At 47.4% G+C, this 22,351-nt stretch overlaps 1 protein-coding gene and 1 long non-coding RNA gene across 2 annotated transcripts; one reads left to right on the top strand and one right to left on the bottom strand.

Moving 5' to 3' along the window:
• Positions 1–14,917: 14,917 nt before the first annotated feature.
• LOC134186170 (uncharacterized) lies at positions 14,918–16,356 on the bottom strand. Its single transcript, XM_062654089.1, has 3 exons — positions 16,249–16,356; positions 15,111–15,453; positions 14,918–15,038 (listed from the first exon to the last, which is right to left on the bottom strand). Exons 2-3 carry the CDS (start codon positions 15,442–15,444, stop codon positions 14,965–14,967), a joined length of 408 nt encoding a protein of 135 aa, XP_062510073.1. The 5' UTR covers positions 15,445–15,453; positions 16,249–16,356; the 3' UTR covers positions 14,918–14,964.
• Positions 16,357–17,408: 1,052 nt separating this feature from the next.
• Positions 17,409–18,874, top strand: LOC134186148 (uncharacterized). Its single transcript, XR_009970910.1, has 3 exons — positions 17,409–17,555; positions 17,622–18,260; positions 18,326–18,874. It is a non-coding gene; the product is annotated as an uncharacterized LOC134186148 (long non-coding RNA).
• The last annotated feature ends 3,477 nt before the right edge of the window (positions 18,875–22,351 follow it).

Genomic DNA, 22,351 nt, shown 5'->3' with positions numbered 1-22,351 from the left:
ACACACACACACACACACACACACACACACACACACACACACACACACACACACACACACACACACACACACACACACACACACACACACACACACACACACACACACACACACACACACACACACACACACACACACACACACACACACACACACACACACACACACACACACACACACACACACACACACACACACACACACACACACACACACACACACACACACACACACACACACACACACACACACACACACACACACACACACACACACACACACACACACACACACACACACACACACACACACACACACACACACACACACACACACACACACACACACACACACACACACACACACACACACACACACACACACACACACACACACACACACACACACACACACACACACACACACACACACACACACACACACACACACACACACACACACACACACACACACACACACACACACACACACACACACACACACACACACACACACACACACACACACACACACACACACACACACACACACACACACACACACACACACACACACACACACACACACACACACACACACACACACACACACACACACACACACACACACACACACACACACACACACACACACACACACACACACACACACACACACACACACACACACACACACACACACACACACACACACACACACACACACACACACACACACACACACACACACACACACACACACACACACACACACACACACACACACACACACACACACACACACACACACACACACACACACACACACACACACACACACACACACACACACACACACACACACACACACACACACACACACACACACACACACACACACACACACACACACACACACACACACACACACACACACACACACACACACACACACACACACACACACACACACACACACACACACACACACACACACACACACACACACACACACACACACACACACACACACACACACACACACACACACACACACACACACACACACACACACACACACACACACACACACACACACACACACACACACACACACACACACACACACACACACACACACACACACACACACACACACACACACACACACACACACACACACACACACACACACACACACACACACACACACACACACACACACACACACACACACACACACACACACACACACACACACACACACACACACACACACACACACACACACACACACACACACACACACACACACACACACACACACACACACACACACACACACACACACACACACACACACACACACACACACACACACACACACACACACACACACACACACACACACACACACACACACACACACACACACACACACACACACACACACACACACACACACACACACACACACACACACACACACACACACACACACACACACACACACACACACACACACACACACACACACACACACACACACACACACACACACACACACACACACACACACACACACACACACACACACACACACACACACACACACACACACACACACACACACACACACACACACACACACACACACACACACACACACACACACACACACACACACACACACACACACACCACACACACACACACACACACACACACACACACACACACACACACACACACACACACACACACACACACACACACACACACACACACACACACACACACACACACACACACACACACAAATGGCAAATTGATAAGGAGCTGCCGTTACACAGTGATGCCCCCAATTAGATTACTGGGTTCCCCGTGCACTAAGCAGGAGCTATGAGCCATGCTAAGCAATCTCCTGGAGCCTGGCCAGGTACTTGCAGGAGCACCGACTGCGACACCAACTGTGGTTTGGGCACCTGAAGTCCCACTAGGACCCCAGTGGTTGACGGACTTTGTCGCAGTCGGTGGCCATTGCCACCCAAGTCAAAGACAGGGTACTCATTTATAATTGTGAGTCAAGAGAACCCATTGTGTCTAATTTCTTGCCCAAGGAAATTATGCCATAGCTCGCCATCACTGTGACTTACACTTGCAACTCTGCAAGGTCCCGTATGTTCCATGTTCGTCCAGATCTCGAGATTCTATTTTGTGTTCTCCGTCCTTGTCCATGCATATTACTGGCATCGCTGTGAAGATGTATTCAAACTTGGTGATCGAGTCGTCCTCGATGGAACTCTCAAACACTTGAAAGTAAGGTGATGCGATCTTGGTCGTTTCCATCACTTTACTATAGATTACATAAAAATTCGCCTCAATCGTTTGACACAAATACCCACCACGGTTTTCTGCCTCTTGCCAATACGCGCAATAACGTTGCTCAAGATAGCACGAGATTGGTCGTCGACGAGTTGCTTGGCGCGCTCGTGCAAGACTTTCTTGACCTGTGGATTGAAGGTCGACAATTTCATATTTTCATACTGTTCAAGAGAGGGGGCTATGGGCAATTTGCTCCACTTTCTCGCTGGTGGGTTGCAAGACTTTGTCAATAAATAAGGGCGCTGACTTTATAAAATCTGATTCACCTTGAAAGTCCTTCAAAACTACATTTCTCACATCGCCCATTAACTTATCATAGTCTCTTAGCAACAGCCATCTTAATTTAAGTTATGGAGCGCTTCTTAAAATAGCATATGAACGCTCTGAAGCAATTTCTTGAGGCGGTGGTGAATTCCGCCTGGGTCTCTTTCCGGGTACTGTCTGCTTTTGATCGACTCGTACACTCAAAACCTTGTCAGTTTACGATGGTCAAAGACTAGCCTTGGTTGTTCTTATCCTGTTTCCCATCCCGTTCGGGAGCTGGGAATGCTACAAAAACGTGTCGAGGGAGTTGCTCGCTGGGAACGCTTGTGACTCTCCATGTAGGACTCAATTCGGCGGCTCCGAACTGACTTCTATAGACTCTCATCTGTTCAAAGTAGAGACTACGTCACGCACCTGATACGAACAAAGCTTCCAATTTTGCTTGCACGCGCAATGCCGGTCGATCCTTGGGCATTCAAATGGTCAAATGTTCGATCTTGAATTTACCGTCGGCGACATTGGCAAAACCATGGAGGTAATTTGCGGATGAATTTCTTTCTATCGTCGTAGGCGTGTTTCACTCCCAACATCACCGTGTCGATATCGCGATGAGATCCCAAAACGGTATTCAAGGGTAGTAACATGGTGACCATTTTGTTGCCGGTGGTGATCAACTGGCGGCTACGGAATCCCAAATTGTACTTGGGAATTTCAAATTGTATTTGAAATTTCGGAGTTTATTTCAAAGTCTAGAGCTCAAATGTTAGCTCCATTTACTGCTGTGGCATCATCCACATTGCCTGTCGCTGGTAACGCGGCTTCTGTCACATCGAACTCTTTAACCTCGACACCTCCGGTGGCAGCGTCGCGATACCAGAACATGTTGATCGCGTGCTTCTACCGTATTCGTCCGAGAATTGTACCAAGTTTGTGATCGTGCTGGCTTGTGGTAAGTACTGATTCATGTGTTCGACGATGTGACCGTCGATTTGGTATTGGATCGATCGAAAGAGCAACCAACCATTGTTGACAAGTGTGTGATGACAATATTGGCTGGGTAAAGTGCTTCCGTCCGTCCTTTTGACAAGCTTGCTTCTGACTTCGAGCTGCACTTTACGAAGAACAAAATATTCGCCCAGATCTCGAGACCATTTTGTGCTCTCCGTCCTTGTCCATGCATATTACTGGCCCTGTTGTGAAGATGTATTCAAACTCGGTGATCGAGCAGTCCGCGATGGGACTCTCAAACACTTGAAAGTAAGGTGATACAATCTTGGTCGTTTCCATCACATATATTATAGATTACATAAAAATTCCCATCAATCGTTTGACACAATTACCAATCACGGTCTTCCGCCTCTTGCCACTATACCCACAATAACGTTGCTCAAGATAGCACGAGATTGGTCGTCGACGAGTTGCTAGGCGCGCTCGTGCAAGACTTTCTTGAACTGTACATTGAATGTCGGCAATTTCATATTTTCATACTGTTCGACAGATGGGACTAGGGGCAGTATGCTCCACTTCTCGCTGGTGGGTTGCAAGACATTGTGGGCGGCTGATGTAGCCTTGGTGATTGCCTTGTCGACAGCTTTCTTTGTCAACTCTTTTCCCTTGTCGATCGCCAAATCTTTACCCTTAGTCACTAACTCCCTTCCCTTGCCGATCGCTAGCCTCGTACCAGACCCTCTCGCACCGTCGTGCCCGGTTCTCGTATAACAGGACAACGCCGGACAGAGTCTGGGATCATCCCGCCTACCGTTTATGCTATTAAATGATCAAATTAGCTCGTATGTCACCAACCCTCAGGCTACTAATACGATTAGTCTAATAGTTATTCTCATGTGTCACACGGAATGTCTTGCAACCGACTTGACCTTCCATTCGTACTCTACTTGTTTCCTTTCAATGCTGGTTATCCTGTCCCAACGCAAGCTCTACGTATTTGCCAACCTCTCTGGGAAAGAGGACTTCCTCGAGCTCTCTAAGAGACTCTAAGAGAGCGAAAGTTATATATAGTCAACACCGTGTACTCGATGCCAGGCCCAAATGTTCCCGAATCGTACACGACCTTCCCGATCGTAGTGCTCTCGTAGCCTAGCACAGTAATAGAGCAGCGCCTAGTGCATCCCTAGTCTAAGCTACCTAGACTGCTGATCGATTCACATTGGACCTTACAGCTTCAGATAACGTGAATCAAACTCAAGATCGAGTTCGCTCTGTGAATAAATCTTATTCCATGCAATAAAATGAATCTCTTCCCAAGCAGCCAGAGGAACGAAATGTAAATAGTGGCAGCATCCCACTGATTACCCAAGAAGATCCATTCATCTCTCTCCCTCTCTCTCTCTCTCTCTCTCTCTCTCTCTCTCTCTCTCTCTCTCTCCCTCTCCCTCTCCCTCTCCCTCTCCCCCTCCCTCTCCCCCTCCCCCTCCCTCTCCCTCTCCCCCTCCCTCTCCCCCTCCCCCTCCCTCTCCCCCTCCCCCTCCCCCTCCCCCTCCCTCTCCCCCTCCCTCTCCCCCTCCCTCTCCCCTCCCCCTCCCCCTCCCCCTCCCAATCAGGGTTAAACGGTTCTTGCTGTGTTTATAGACGTATTTTGGTCCATGGTGTACGATCGAAGCTCATGATTGTTATCTAGACAAGGTCTTGCAACGCTTATCAGAGCGTAACTTAACATCGAATGAAGAGAAGTGTGTCATAGCAGCAAGGGAAGTCGAATTCCTGGGATATAGCGTATCGGCTCAAGGCATAACACCGTTGAAGTCAAATGTAGAGGCAATACAACAAGTTACACAGCCTAGTAATGTGACAGAACTAGCATCATTTCTTGGAGCAACACACTACTATTTACGTTTCATTCCAAGCTATGCGGAGGTGACCACTCCATTGAGAAAGTTACTCAAGCAAGGTGAGTGGAATTGGTCGAAAGAATGCCAAGCAGCATTTGAGAAGCTAAAAGAGTTGGTTACATCTGCACCGACATTAGCACATTTTGACATTGATATGCCTATCTATGTGACATGTGATGCATCAGGTAACGCCTTAGGAGCGGTATTGTCGCCAATTCAAGACAGTATGGAACGACCTGTGGCATTCACCTCTCGGGCGTTGAGTGAAGCAGAGAAAAAATATGGTGTGGAAGAACGCGAAGCCTTAGCGTGTATGTGGGCATGTGAACGGTGGCACATCTACTTATATGGTCGAAACTTTATATTGTGTACAGATCATCAAACACTAACTACGCTTTTGTCAGCTAATGGCTCTGGTCATCGACCATTACGGCTATATGAGTGGACAGATAAGCTGTATAGATATGACTTTGCTGTTGAATATCGACCAGGAAGATACAATCAGGTGGCGGATTTCTTATCTCGAGTCAAGCTACCAGAAGATCATTCTACATCCAGGAAGCCGGCAGTCGATCAGTTCGAGAACAGCGAAATGATTCAGATGCTAGTTACAGTGAGTGACAAAACAGTTTCACAAGTGGAATTAGAGAGAGAATCTGAGGAAGGCGAAGGATTGCAAGATGTAGTAAAATATGTGCAGGAAGGATGGCCTGAGAAATCACCGTATCCAGTATTGACGCCATATTTCACTATACAATATGAATTGTCGGTTTCGGGTACAACGGGTAAGTGTCTGGCCAGAGGACAGAGACTTTTTGCGTTACATTATCTCTTGCGCTAGCAAGATTTTCATTGTTAAAACAACGGGGCGGTTAGGGCACATGTTGGTCCAACGTTCTATACCTTATCCCTATATAGACCTTCGCGTGTATACCCACCTGATGGTGGAAATATCTCATCGAACCCAACAGGTGGTTCATACATATTGTGACCTACAGACATGTGACATATACATCGGTGATTGTGATTGGTTATTGGACCGGTATTGTGTTTGATTGACCTAGGGTAGTATAAGAAGTGGTATTGATTCTGATTGAGTTAGATTCGACTGGGTAGCGGTAGCGAGTGGAAGTTGATTAAGATTGCGTTTACAATATACAGCAGGGTCGACCGTTGGGCAGTCTACGCGTCCTCTCTCGTAAGGTGCTGCGTCCGTATTTCGGGAACTCTGCAACATTTGGGGGCCGGTCGGGGAGAGTGAGTCCCAGCAAGAAGAGCCACCAGCAAATCGAGGAGGAACAGAAGAGACTGCGAGGTCATTCCAGAGGATCGTAGCCGCGAGTAGCCGTGAGTGGGTGGTCGAATGGATCCTCTTATTGACGCCAGCGAGAAGCTTGGCCTGAAAGGTAAGAACTTAGCGAAGTTTGTGAAACAGGCGATTGAACGCGAACAACGCTAACTCAAACGCGAGGAGCGGCGACGTGACTGCGATGAACTCCAGCGTCAAGAAGGAAGCACGAAGAAGACGAGTATAGAGAAGAAGCACGGGAAGACACGAGATCGAGATGAAGCAACTCGAATTAGAGGGGCGAGCGCGCATGCAGTTAGAATAAGCGAGGGCAGCGCCCAAGGACCAAATCCCAAGGTACAGAAGCTTCCTGTATTCGCAGATGGTACGGACGAGTTAGATAACTATTTACGACGGTTTGAGAGGTTTGCTACCAATAGTGGATGGAAGGAAAAGAATGGGCGTTCTACTTGAGCGCACTGTTGACGGGCAGAGCGCTTGATGTTTATTCGAGATCGCCGAATAGCGCCGCCAACGATTACAAGCAACTGAAGCAGGCGTTGCTTAAAAGGCACAATTTGACTGATGAAGGCTACAGACTGAAATTTCGGCAGGAGAGACCGGTAAGGGACGAGAGTCCGCCGCAGTTCATCGTGCGTTTGCTGAACTACGTGAAGAAGTGGATGAGTCTGGCTGAAGTCGACGACACGCTGCCGGCACAGGTGTATGACTTGTTCGTGAGAGAGCAGTTCCTTGAAGCTTGCCCTCAAGACTTAGCTGCATTTATGCGAGAGAAGCCACTCAAGAGCTTGGAGGAGGTGACCGAAGTCGCGGACCGATTTCTAACGGCGCGCAACAGACAACTTCACGTGACTCAACTTCGCGCAACTGGAGAAGTCAGTCTAGACAGTGGATCAGCTACGCATCGTAAAGGCGAGGTAAAATCAGTTAAGCCACCAGGTATCCAGTGCTTTGTTTGTGGCAGATATGGTCATAAAGCCATTGACTGCAGATACAAAACCAAATGGAACTGTTTCAGGTGTGGTAAGGCAGGCCATGAGGCAACGAACTGCCGGAGCAATCCCAGGCCTGGAAATACTACGGTAAAGTCCAACTGCGTAGTGCAAAACAATGATCGCCTGTACTCTGCTACCGAAGCCCATGGTGTGTCAACGGTTGACCTGGAAGAATCAAATGATGATGGATGCCTACTTCTAGCAAATGGTAAGAAGGTTCCGCTGATAAGCAGTGCTGTGAGTGAGGAATTGTCAGTGAATGGTCAGTGTATGCCAGTGTCAGAAGGGAGGATTGGTACCTCAGGGGTGCGTGTTTGGAGAGATACCGGGTGCAGTGGGGTGATAGTGAAGCAGAAGTTTATTCTTGATACCCAATATACCGGGCGCTATGGATTGATGCAAATGGTGGACAATACTATTCGTAGAGTACCAATGGCCACTGTTCACATCGAATGACCGTACTTGACGGGAGATGTCTCGGCACTATGCCCACCTGATGCTGTGTATGATGTGATAGTTGGTAACGTCCCAGGCGCAAGGGCAGCAGACGACCCGGATGCTGAGTGGCATATGGCCAACGTCGTGACGACAAGATCCAGCGCGAAGAGAGCAGGTGATGCGACACCTCTCAACGTACGACCAGTGGAAAATTGGCTCGAGATCGACCGAAACAAGATTGTGGAAATGCAAGGTGAGGATGTCTCGTTACAGAAGTATTACAAGAAGACCGAGATCAAGAAGAAGGGTCTATAAGAAGTTAAGTTCCAAGTCAAAGATCGAGTTCTGTGTCGAGTGTTCATACATCCCCATGTCAACAATGGCAAGCCAGTTCGGCAGGTGGTGGTACCGGAGCAATTACGAAAGCAGGTGATGGAGCTTGCGCACGACTCAATAATGGGGGGACACTTGAGCATCCGGAGGACAGTTGACAGGATACTCAACAACTTTTATTGGCCAGCCATACACACTGATGTGTCGACATTTTGTCAGTCTTGTGACATTTTTCAAAGAACAATACGGGAAGAATCGGTTTCCTGAGAAGAGCTAGGTCAGGTTCAAGTTAGACAGAAGCGTTACTATAACCGCAAGGCCAAGGAAAGGAGTCTTGAGGTAGAGAACAAGGTGCTACTGGTATGCCCTACGGACAGAAACAAGCTGATCAAGCAGTGAAAGGGCCCATACCAAGTCGAGGCGAAGCGTTGTGTCAACGATTATCGAATCAACGTCAGATGGAAGAGCAAAACTATCACACTAATTTGCTCAAAAAGTATCAGGAGAGAGCCAAGGATGGAGAGGTGGTTGAGGCTGTCAACAGAAACCCGATGATGGTAGGTGGTGCTGTTTTGGAGAGGGTCTGTTCAGCCATCATTGAGGATGACGAGTCATGTGGTTCCGACGATGCGATTGACGACAGCGAGCTACTAGATCTCGGTGCTTGCCAGGCTGATGAATCATGGGAGGATGTCATCATTGGGGAGAACTTAACCAAAGAGCAAAGGGGTCAGGTCCGAGACATTTTGACAAAGTTCCAGCAGGTCTTTACCGACAGACCAGGGGAAACTGACGTTATCCAGCATCGGATAAGTCTGACTACTACTGAACCAATCAGGACCAAGCCATATGCAGTGCCATATAGCATTAGAGAGTCACTCAAGGGAGACATCAGCAAAATGCTACAACTGAAGATAATACAGAAATTTCATTTCCCATTTTCATCGCCTGTCGTTGTCGTGAGGAAGAAAGATGGTACTAAACGAATCTGTGTTGACTATTGAAAATAGAATAAGGTGACAGCGTGGGACGTGGAGCCCATGACTCCGATTGTGGACCTCATCCAAAATCTCAGGAATGACCGTTTCTTCACAAAGATTGATCTCAGTATGGGTTACTGGCAAGTACCTGTGCCACGTGGCGAAATCCATAAAACGGCTTTTTCCACACCAGATGGGGTGTGTGAGTTTCTTCGTATGCCATTCGGCATGGTGAACTCAGGGGTAACGTTGACCACAGCTATCAGGAAATTGTTGAGAGGAATGGAAAGCGTAGAGAATTATGTCAATGACAATTTAGTTCATACAACTACGTGGGATTGTCATGTGGCGACGCTCCGAGAGCTGTGGAGACGACTGGCTAAGGCCAAATTTACAGTCAGACCGTCTAAAGACTGTTATTGGGGCAGAAACAACTTTTGTGGGTCATCAAGTCGGTTGCGGAACAAGTGCACCACTTGAAGAGAACCTTCGAAAGGTGAGAAATGCCAGTAGGCCATTGACTAAGAAAGATGTGCGGTCATTTCTTGGCCTGACCGGGTACTACCGTAAATTTGTCCCAAATTACGCAGCTATAGCTGTACCGTTCACTGATGCTACTAGGAAGGGACAACCCAACCAAGTAATCTGGGGTGATGCTCAGGAGAAGGCCTACACGACAATGAAGGCCGTGAGAACAAGTCACCCAATTCTTCACCTTCCGGATCATAGCAAGCCATTCTTCTTGCAGACAGACGCTTCTGAGATAGGCATCGGGGCTGTGCTCATACAGCAACATGGGGGCAAGCTGTTTCCAGTCACCTACATCAGCAACAAGCTAACTGAAAGGGAGAAACGCTTCTCAACGATTGAGAATGTTTGGCGATCGTCTGGAGTGTGAAGAAATTAAGAAAAGTTTTGTATGGAAGAGAATTTGTCCTTCAAACAGACCACCAGCCTCTAACATACATCAAGCAAGCAAGATTTCTGAACAATCGAGTGATGCGTTGGGCGCCATATTTACAGAATTACCACATGAAGATAGAAATGGTAAAGGGGATGGAGAATAAGGCTGATTTTCTCAGCCGCATGGGATGACGTCGATGTCTACTACGTAAGTACAAAGACGTGCTGAAAGCAAATCTTGTCTACAGGAGGGAGTTGTGTGATGTAGAGACATGTGACATATACGTCGGTGTTTGTGATCCGGCATTGGACCGGTATTGTGTTTGACTGAGCTAGGGTAGTATAAGAAGCGGTATTGATTCTGATTGAGATAGATTTGACTGGGTAGCGGTCGCGAGTGGAAGTTGATTAAGATTGCGTTTACAATATACCGCACGGTCGAGCGTTGGGCAGTCTACGCGTCCTCTCTGGTAAGGTGCTGCGTACGTCTTTCGGGAACTCTGCAACACATATCATGCAAGGTCCTACGCGGATTATCAAAGGATTGCATCGTATGCACCGTCCTCCATAGTTCCTCTATCTTTTGTCTATTACCTTATAAAAAATTTTTGTTTGCGTTCTATTGTTCAATAGTGCACTGCCATTGCTTTCCAAGGTATATATCCTACTCTACGATCATTTTTGATCAAACAGTATCTAGGGTCTTCTCGAGCTATCTTGTGTTACCTCCTTTCCATCTAAAAAACAAGGTTCTAGATACTTACGTCGACGAGTACCACTAGCGCTAGCTTCCATAATTGCATATAGCACATCATTGGGTGCAACGCCAAAGTCCATAGGTCTGATCACAGGTGAGGGTATGGAGGCCCCATCGTCGGTTCTCTTATCATTATCCTCTAGTACAGCTATACAACCTCAAGCCATAGAGAAGAGTCAACTATGGTTTGGATCTTTTTGGTAGGATTTATTGTAGATCGGTGTAGGTCCTAGTTGTTTTAAGTTACAGAGTCGATATACAACGTCGACGGCAATCTGTCAGAGAATGACATCCGCATGCTCACCCACCTGTACCTCACCTACCACAACAGATGTTGGTGTTAGAGAAAATCGTTTAGATCCTTCAAACACAAAGACTTGGCGCTTCATATGACCGCGTCTGGGCTGGGGTTGTGGGTGCCGTGGGTGAGTGTCTGTGTGAATTCCATTGCACTTGCTGTAAGCAGATTGGGTGTAACTCTGCACGCACTGACCAGGAGAAAGAATTATCCCAAGAAGGTGGAGGCCTGTCGATTTGCCTACAGCAACTATCAAAAGAGTTGAAAAAAATTGACATGGTGTCTTCGAGGAAAAGAGTTTAATGAGGATATTCTGCTCTTTGAACTCAAACTGGACGACCTCGTCACCGATATGTGTCCTCCCATTCTGAACAAGTTATGAAGAAAGTACTATAAAAAGGTTCAAAGTCGATTTTCAGGGACCTTGTTCGGATGTGAAAAGCAGGCTGCCCTCTGAGCTATCGCGCTGTCATTGGGGTCGTGTGTTACACCTAAATATAACAGTATACATAGTATACCGTATACCAGTCATGGCTAACGCATCGGTTCCCATATGCGAGGATGTGCACCCGTTGCTTTGCAGACCCGCCGCGTGGGTAATGGAGGGCTATATCTTTGCTATGGGCAGATGGCAATTTCAGAAGATAGTAATGATTTAGAGATGATTCTAGAGTCTGTGTATTCAAAGATACACGATAAACTCTCCAAAGAATTGCTAGAGTTGAGCGATGCGTCAAACTGCAGTTCCGGGCGGTCGATGATATGTTAATCCATCTGTCGCTATCGCACAGACTCATGGTCGTCCTGGACGTTCCTGATATCGAGGAGGTATTACATACTGCTTTACCTCAACTCCAACACCATCTTATAAAATGGGTGCGTAGAGGCTGGCTAGTCGGGAATATCAAGTATCTTTGGCTTAATATTGGTTGACTGGTTAGTATGTGGGTTCTGTGTGAATGGCATTGGGCTGAACTCGGCTGTTGTCATAGTATGCGCTGAGACCTAGTTTGTCTTGCAGGTAAGTCTTTGTGCAGCTGGCCACCATTTGAAAGCCTCTAGTTTAAGCACGGTTGGTTCGAGCTTGGAGAGTCGAGACATAGCTCCACCAGGTGATGTCGGTGTGCTTCTTGCTCATTCCCTTGGCAGAGGTTTTACTTCCCTGCGCGGCTCCATCATCTACGTAGTAGCATTTGCTGCATAGGGCAATGGCTCGTGACCCTTCGAATTCTAGTTTGAAGAGACCGGGTGTATGGTTGCTCCATCTGTTCCAGGACAACCATTCTTGACGATGGGTCTGGAAGTCCTCCATCATCTCTGGACGTAACGCTTCGTCTAAGGTCTTTGTGGCCAGAGCCATGTACATATCGTCGATGTTCACCTGAATCAACTCAAAGTCGCGACGGTCGACGTACTTGTCGAGAAAGTCATAGCAGAACTCAAGCATAATTTAATAATTAGCAGTTTGGGCAGTTGATAAACTGCGATGGCCACCTGAAAGGCTCTCCTGATGGTGATCTGTGGCTTCCTGGAACAAGGGTAGCTATATAGGTTTCACACGTGGAGCTGGATTGGGCTTCATATATGGAGTGGCTACAAATCACTGGTTGATCTGGAGTAGCTTCAGACATGGACTAGTACGTCGAGTTGGTAAACCATCTTGACTCTCACATCTTTGTGTCATTTAAATGACTCAGTTGCAGCGATACTCTTATCATGCAGCTCTGGAGTTATCAACCCATTAGCTAGAAGATTATTGAATCGCTTGATCGACGCATCCATCGTTCTATATACTGTAGAATTCATTTCTCTAACAGCTAGGGCGTAGCACTCTTGATAGAGATGTCACAAAACGTGCTTATTTAAACTATAATATGTACCGTACGATATGAAACACTATATTTACTAATGGAACCGCAAACGCGATCGGCATGTGTCTGATCACCGCGAACCCGTTGCGAGTCGCTGGTAGTCGCCGCGGGTAGCCACAAATTCGTGATAAAAATTCGCAATGCGCGCATCAGCTGTGACTCGTCGCGGATTCGACATGACTTGCAGCGTTCGCCGTAAATTCACAGCGAGACTTTAGCCCGGTTCACAGTATGACACTGGCATGAGCGTCCTGCGAGCGACCTGGACGTTGACGATGAGCGAGCGTCAGCGTCACACTGTGAACATGTCAGCGTCCGCGGTACGACGCTCGCACGATGCTAGGCGAGCGTCCACGACGCTGGAATAGAGAAAAGTTCTAATCGAGCGTCCTAGCAGGAAGTGACCCAGCGTCCGATGACATCGCCTGCCCCGTTTCAACCAATCGCAAGTCAGTCACTGGACTTATCCGGGTTATTCTATTCGTTCCCATGGCATCGATCATTGACTCGTCGATGGAAGTTTTCATTGAGTGTGCGTGGTTTTCCCTGCGTTTGGCATGTTCAGTCAAAGGACATAAGGATGAAAGAAAACGCTTGATCGAGACTACTGTACGGCGCAGCAGCGCAACAAAAGCAAAACGTCGTCGTTCATGTCTGTTGCGAGTACATTGTACACACGTGGTTACTTTGCAGCGCCAGACCACTGTCACAATGTGTTCTTTGTGCGATGGACGCTCGTCAGACACAATATTGTGAATGGTACAGCGCCAGCGTCTTCGCTGATGCTCGTGTGAGCATCCTTGTCAGCGTCCAGGATGCTCGCAGGACGCTGTGCCAGCGTCGTACTGTGAACCGGGGTTTTGTCTAGTAGATGTGATCATGAAGTAGTTGAGCATGCAGCTGGATAGTTCGTAAATTAGGCTCTGCTGCTAGGTTTTAAGAAGGTGTCGTTACTGCCGTTGACAGGCGCACAATACAAACCACAACGTGTATAGGGACGTGATTTTGAGTGAAGAGCGCACTACAAGTCGTCGTTTGCGTACAGCACTCTTTGCACATCACTACCATGAGATGTCTTCGTTGATTACAGCCGTAATTGGAAAGGTATGTATTTATGAAACTGAATACTCATAGACCACCGGAAATATATTGAGAAGAAGCGGTACCATCCCAGACCCGTGGAGGGCGATTTTGAATCGGCGCTACACGGGTCTGGGAGGCTGAGGTCAGTTCCTCCATCCAGAGGTATTACTGCTTGCGTGTTACCCTAGCGCATTCGTGCCTCGAGCTAGAAAGCAGCATTGTGGTCTACAATTTCTACACACACACACACACACACACACACACACACACACACACACACACACACACACACACACACACACACACACACACACACACACACACACACACACACACACACACACACACACACACACACACACACACACCACACACACACACACACACACACAAATTAGAAAATGTACACTGCAAAATATTGGCCTCAAATTCGCACGTTTGACACTATACTTTGTTTTCAAGGAGGCGTGCAATAGCCATGCAGTGCAGTGGCAATGAAATCAATGCTCACCTGTAGGCGAAATGGGTTTAGCTGCCACCATAGTTTTCTGATCACTGGTACTACTAGCGGGAACTGGATATAAAATAAAACATCAAATTAAACGATCTCTATTATGTAAATTCATCAAGCTGTAGCTATGCCTACCAGAATCTTCTGATGTCACGTGATCAGGCGGTTTATCTGCGAGTGTCACCATATCGCCAAATATACTTCGAGCCTCACGAGTCCAGCCGCATTTAATCAGAGCTTTGATCAGTATTCGTCGAGTAGCTTCACTTGCATGTTTGCTTAGCCAGATCTCAAACATTGACTTTAATTGCATGAACGGCATAGAAGAGTCTGTAGTAATAACAGCTATTTTCCCCGTATCAAACGTAACATTGTCAAGAGTATCTGCCAGTTGTGGCCACTTCGCTTGTATTATGTTTATGTTAGACACGTCACTGATGTCTTGAGGTGTCACTTGTTCATCGACCATTGCGCAAATCTACTTGAGCAAGAAAAAATCAATTAACCATTACAAATTTCTGCGTAGGTTATTAACTAAAGTAACGTATTTCTCCCATACTTGAGCCGAGCAAATTAAAACCGCTAAATAATTTTTAACACTCGAAGTTTTAGCCAGTCTAAAATCAATAAATCAATCTAGACCCGCGTTCATGAGAGCACGTGTACATGAAAGTGAAAGAAAAACCACCATAAAATGAACTGTAAAAAATCAGCAATCTAGCTGCTAGTTTGAGCGATCAAACTCAAACCATTTATAAAAATACGGTCGCAGGTCGGACGACTACTACCCTTAGCTCGGATATCCGGGCCTCTGGCAGTAGTGCAACAAGACAATACTGTACATTCTTTAGATACCATGACACGCCCACTGGGGCCGAAACTGAAACATGACCCATGAACCCACGACTCTGACCCACCAACTACGTTGTTCTCCACAAGCCGCCAGTCAGCAATCGGAAAACTTCGAAAAGCCACAGCTCGCAACCGTAGAATAGACAAATTGAAAACTGGATCGAGCTACGCGCGCGTATGGCCGCTCTCTAGCTGGGAGTAACCGATCCCTATAGACTTCAGATATGTTTTTGTTCTACCTAGACTTGCACAAAAGCAGTAGCAATAGCTTTACCGCATTACGATCTCACAAATATTTGCCTGTACTCAATACTACCGTCCGACCCACCCAACCCACGTAACGGCGTGAGTTTGCGGTCTAATAGATATATACTGCAACAATCTTCGTACACCAATTATTTATTAAGACAGAAAACCTTACCAGTCTGTTTCCCAGATGCTCTCGTCAAAACTTGTTATAGCGACAGAGAACGATTTTCCTAGCGCACGCTAGCAGAGTTATTGACACAGCGCACGTGACGTTAGTTTTCGCTTGATCGGCAGTAGAGTGCTGACTCTCTCATCGGTGATAGCGAAGATTGAGTGTAAAAACGAAGCTTGCTGCTTGAGGACTGTTGCAAGTCACGTTCATAGAGGTGCACATATTTTAGAACAAGATGGAATTCTTCCACATGCATGTTTGTATTTATACCACTACCCGTTCTCTAACACAGCTATAGGGCTGATTGATTCTTTCAACTCGCATATGCTCTCTCAAAATAGTCCGCGAATTTCTTTGTTTCTTGTATTTCTTGAGATCACCACACAAACACACACACACACACACACACACACACACACACACACACACACACACACACACACACAAACACACACACACACACACACACACACACACACACACACACACACACACAAACACACACACACACAAACACACACACACACACACACACACACACACACACACACACACACACACACACACACACACGGACGCACGCACGCACACACGCGCGCGCGCGTGCTTAGGCTGCACCAGACGTGTACAGTAGAAAGTGCAGTTGGTTGATCTCTTGACAACGCATGGCAGGATCCTGTCCAACACTCATTGTCGATCAAAAAGGGCACTTGACCACAACGTAGACTCTAATAGTATATAATAAGATATGTGCAGGTCAAATGTTGTAACTTATAGACTAGGAAACACTTTGGATTCAATACCTAAAGATAGACATGTCCGCGCAGACGCGTATTCTAGATGTCGAGTGACCAAAATGGGTGTATTTGTGCGAACTTACTTTCGTAGAGACATGGATCTAAATCGTATCCGTCCAGAATCGAAGCCGGCTTCTTAGCTCTCTTTCCAGCCATGTCAACTTGCTGCATGCACACGTGGTGATAGCTCTAAGGTCCAGCACATGCCCTGAAAGAATGTGACAAGTCATAGCATAGCTAACGGTATGCCATCTGCTAGAGGATTACAACGAAAGGAATTAAAATATACGGGAATGTAGAGTACTGGACCTTAAATGACTCGGCACAATGGCCGACTACACTGTTCTGGAAGCAAGAAGAGAGGTCTGTACAAGGAGTACCTTCGCAATACAGATAGTATGCCAAGACGTGTCAGATTAGAGTTGATTGAGACTCTCATAAATGAAAAATTGACTTCACCGGTACCGCTACGCAAATCTAGGCAAACTGGCCAAGGGCAACGAAACGATGGTAAGATTGACGTTAGCATACTGTATATGCGTGTTGAAATCATATGATATGAGTGATGCTTGTTAGCATACAGTTCTCGTGAAGATGATTTGCCACATTGATTCAGGTTCTGAAGGTTTGCAGGAAGCAGACCCATTTGACGATGTCCACTTTGATGAACCACTTAGTGATTGAACTGAGGCTGATCTATCCCACACTGAAGTTTCTGAAAGAACGACTTTTAATAATGAAATAGATGATTTATGTGAGGATTTGGAAGACTCCAGTAGTTGTTTTGAGTTCATTTCTAGCAGTGAGGCTGGAAGAGACGATGTGCCTGACTGTGACAATACTGAGACGTCAAATTGTATGAAAAATGATGCTTCTGATGAACACTTTCCTGTTTGTCCTGTACCGCTGGATGAAAGTACAGCTTTGCTTACTAAGCTCGTCACAAACTGTCAATGAAGGCTGCTGGAAATTTGATAGAGCTAATGTGTGCACATTTTCCTGAAGGCCATTCTGCTATGACATCACTTTATCGTCTCAAATCCTACTGGAAACCATCAACACCAGTACACAAAATATTATGTCTGCTCAAACTGCGAAACTCTTTTGGACCAATCTGCTGTATCATGACCCAACTCTGTTTGTGTTAATGCTAAGGCATTATCATTTGAACTTCTAGTTTGAATATAGTATCTGCTCTTGGCAAACATCTTAAAGGTTCATTTAATGTTGTGTATTGATGCATTGTGTAGCATTTTGTAGATGATTGATTTGTACTTTAGATCCTACATTTTGTGCCCTATTATTGAAATCTCTGGAAACTAGAAGTGAAGTATCTGACATTAGTAGTGGTTCTATGTACCAGATAATTCTCAGGTCAGGGTACTGCCACTCACCGTGGAATGCGACAATGACTATGAATACCGACGGCGTATGGGTATTGAAGACATCTCAGACTGGTTCACTGTGGCCAGTGTATCTCACCATCAATGAACTTCCTCCAAAATATCGATAAATTTAGACTTGTACAAACAATAAATAATTAATTTTTATATGGATGCATTAGATACTCACTCAATTATACACTTGTTTGTGGTCTTTGGTTCCAGCCCAGAAGCCGCCAGTTCAAGGCTTTTTGGGACCAGTTTTGGAACAGCTCAACTGTTTAACAACTGAGAAGGTTAATCTGTTAATAATCATGATCATTGATGAGACATGAACTTTGCATGAAACTGCAGCTTAATTACTTAGTTTTTAATTATTAAGAATGAACATCAACATGCAAATGTGGCATGATTTCTATGTGCATGTATTAGGCATTGTAATTCAAACTGCAGAAGGAACCAAACAATGCCAGGCCAGAATTGTGCCAGTTACATGTGATCTCCCAGCCAGAGCCATGGTAATGTGCATGAAACAGCACAATAGACGATGTTTAACGAAGTTACACATAGTTGATTCTGCCTTGACAGCGCGCGATGAGTTAACGGCCGCAGGAGTCCAAGGTGGACAAGTCTTGTGTTGCCGCGTGTCATGCGTAGACGGTAGTGGCGCGAGGTTTCTTCCCGCGAGTCATGCGTAGCATAGCACGTTTTGCAGTTCGCGGGCGTGGACGTTCTTCTTTTGGTCAAGATTGTAGAGCTTATGACGAACAACGAGCAAATCAGTGGACCAGGACACTGCCATCGTGCTAACCGAAGAACGCTTGCAGTCGATGCTGGAAGCGGCGGCACAAGTGGTGAGCGCGCTCACTACTCGAGTAGGTGAAACGGCCTCTCTTACTGGTTCTGCTTCAGCAGGTGAGAGCACTCTTCCCGCTATCGATACGTTCTTACAAGCAGTTTCCGTGCGTCCCGGCTGTACATTGGAACTCGCACAGGCTCGAACACTTGCATGTTTTCGGCAATAGCGCAGCTAGGCGGTATGAGATAACTTCCGTGGCCGTCGTGCGTACGTACGCTGACGGGCGCAGGTATCACGCAACAAATCTGCATGCTCGCCACCGGTAGTGGTAATTTTGTCCGCGTCCTCAAAAACTAATAGAGGTGCGACAATGCGGAAGATGTTGGCCTACTCCAATGTGTGGGCGGCATGAGTTTTTGTAAAGCGCGGGCGTTGTGCACGAACGGCTGCGAAGGTATTGGCGAGCATCGGGGCAGCGAGCCACCGCCAGTTGGCAGCAAAAAGAAACAGCAAGGCGGAACGTGACCAGAGAGCAGGCCTGCGTCTTTCTACTGGTGTACACAGCAATGTAGTACAGGGTTGGAGAGAGAGGAAGTCATGATGCAAAGCAGGATAAGTGGTTGGCATAATTGGTGGTGCGCGTCGTTGCGTATAGGGTCTCGTAGTATTATGTGACTGGTTGGTCGGGGCAGCCACGGCGCGGGAGTCGCAAGAAGCGGGGAACGAAACCGAGGCAGCAAGCCAGCCACCTTGTTCATCGGAGCGGCAGCGGGCCATTTTTTCGGTTGGGCACAGAGGCAGTACGCCACTTTGTTGTTTCGAGCGGCAACAGGCCGACCGACACTTAGCGCACGTTACAGTTGTCTAGGACACATGGACACTGCTGTTGGCATACAGAATACGGGTGACAACGGAGTAGCCCTGTGTTAGGTCTAAGAGACATGCCAGATCCCAACGCACTGAAGCACGTGGCACTGATGGATGCAGGGGTACGTACGGCAGCAGATTCGGGAGCCTCACTCTCCTCTCCTATCTTGGATGTCTCAACGGGTTGTGGTGCATTGCCGTCCTGCTGGTTCTCATTCGGTGAAGCCTTCTCGCCCATGCCGGAATTTTGTCCGGCGCATCCAGTCGCTGGACTACGTCGACCTGGCGGAGCTGTTGCCTGACAATATGGAGCTGGAGCGACTTGCAGACGGGGAGTCTAATCACGACAGTGGACAATGGCAACCTCGGCGGGTCGCTAGCCTTATGACATGGGTGCAGTGCTTCGTAACGTACACCGCCATTGTGGGCTAGGCTCACTCTTATCGCATACACGACTTGATGGCCTACCTACGCATGATCGTGCGAGAGGCGCAGCGGCATCGAGGCGACGGCTGAAGGAGCTACGACGTGCTCTTCCGGAAGATAGCGGCAGCCAACTCCGCAATACGGTGGGGCAGCCATTACCGTTGCTATACGCCGCATCGTTTCTGGCAGCGCTGGCATCAGCAGCGGCATCGTGCGAGAACTGCGTCGAAGGTGACCACACGTCAAACGAGTGCGCACTGGCACCTGTCACGGCATTACTCCCCAAAAGAGCTGGTTTTCATTAAAGCGAGCCTTACCACACACCTCAGCAGTCATCGGCGGAAGGTACAGGTCGCGCTGTTGGTCTCGATTTTGCAGACCGCCCAACTTGCAAGAAGTGGAATTTAAGCCCAGGTGGCTGTAAGGGCTACCCGTCATGTTTGTACCGGTGCGCTTGCTCTGTGGCCTCCGCAGCCTTACAGTATGCGAGTGTCGAGACACGCCTGCGTCAGTGGTCAAGAAGGAATCGGCACACGCTTACCGGCTTTCTGCTAGGCGGGAGTAGAGACACGCTCTAAACATATGACATAAAAAGGAACGGACCGTTAGGCGTCTGTTGCGTTTGCTGTAGGATTTAGCGTTTATTTTTCTTATTTTTTCACTGAGACGTAAGGCATGTTTTCTTTGTTGTTATTGTTTAGACAACTGATGTATAGTGCATCTTTTATCGTTGTTGTTGTTGTTTCAGTCGGTGCTCGATTGTTAGTCGGTTATACTTGTTCTAAAGTTTTTCGACCGGGCGTTGTACTGCTTGGTCTGCTTTGCTAATGATCCATCGTGTTAGATAATTCTGTTCCCATGGTCTTTGTTGGCTAGATAGGTGGCGATCGGTTGGCGCGCGCAGTAACTAGCAACCATTGTTCAGTAATGTGGTCTGAAGTGGTGTGAACCACCCGTTGGCGACAGCACAGCGGCATGGATTAGCACAGTAATGCGAGTAAGGTAGATGCAAAATAAGTAATGATTTTAGGTAACGTTGAACTCTTTGACGAAGCACTAGCGGCATGCAACATCTGCGCGGGCAAGTACAGATACGTGGCTGACCTATTCTCATTGGAGTGGCGGCATCCTCCCCGTTTACGGCGCCGGCATCTGTTGCGAGCGAGGCAACACACTCCCCTCTCTCTCGAGCAGTCGCAAGATGAGAAGTAGGCCTGAGGGCCCACCCGTACCATGAGTTTGTGACCTGGCTCCTTCGGGGGTTGAAGACGGGTTTCGAATTGTTTTCGAATACGAAGCACACCCATGCCGCGCTGCGAGTAAGAACATGAGGTGAGGCAGAGATCAGACTGATGCCGTGACTAACTACTTGCAAGAGGAGAGCGCGCAGCACCATGTAATTGATCCACTCTTTAGCGGAAGGAGAGCTCACCTTAGTCCGTTTGGGGTGATTCCCAAACCACTCTACCAGGTAAATAAGACTAATCTTGGACCTTTCTTCTCCTTACGATCACAGTGTCAACGACGGTATAGATCCACGTCTCTGTTCGTTGCCGTACTCACGGGTCGACGATGCGGCGACGCCAATCTTAACGTTGGGGCCAGGAACACTACTGGCAAAGGTGAACGTCCAGAGCGCTACCGGCTAATTCATATACACACGGACAACTACCATCTGCTTGGGATGCGCTGGCGGGAGTCGGCGAGCCTAGATGCAGCCCTCCAACTCTGGCTTCGGTCGGTTCCCAAGATTTTCTCAACGGTGGCAGATGTACTTCTGTGGGTTATGTTCCGTAGGGGCGTGTCGTCCGCCATACATGTACATTGTCTGG

Source organism: Corticium candelabrum, chromosome 10, assembly GCF_963422355.1.
Source record: "Corticium candelabrum chromosome 10, ooCorCand1.1, whole genome shotgun sequence".
NCBI classification, from domain to species: domain Eukaryota; kingdom Metazoa; phylum Porifera; class Homoscleromorpha; order Homosclerophorida; family Plakinidae; genus Corticium; species Corticium candelabrum.
This window is presented reverse-complemented; position numbering and strand designations above follow the sequence as displayed.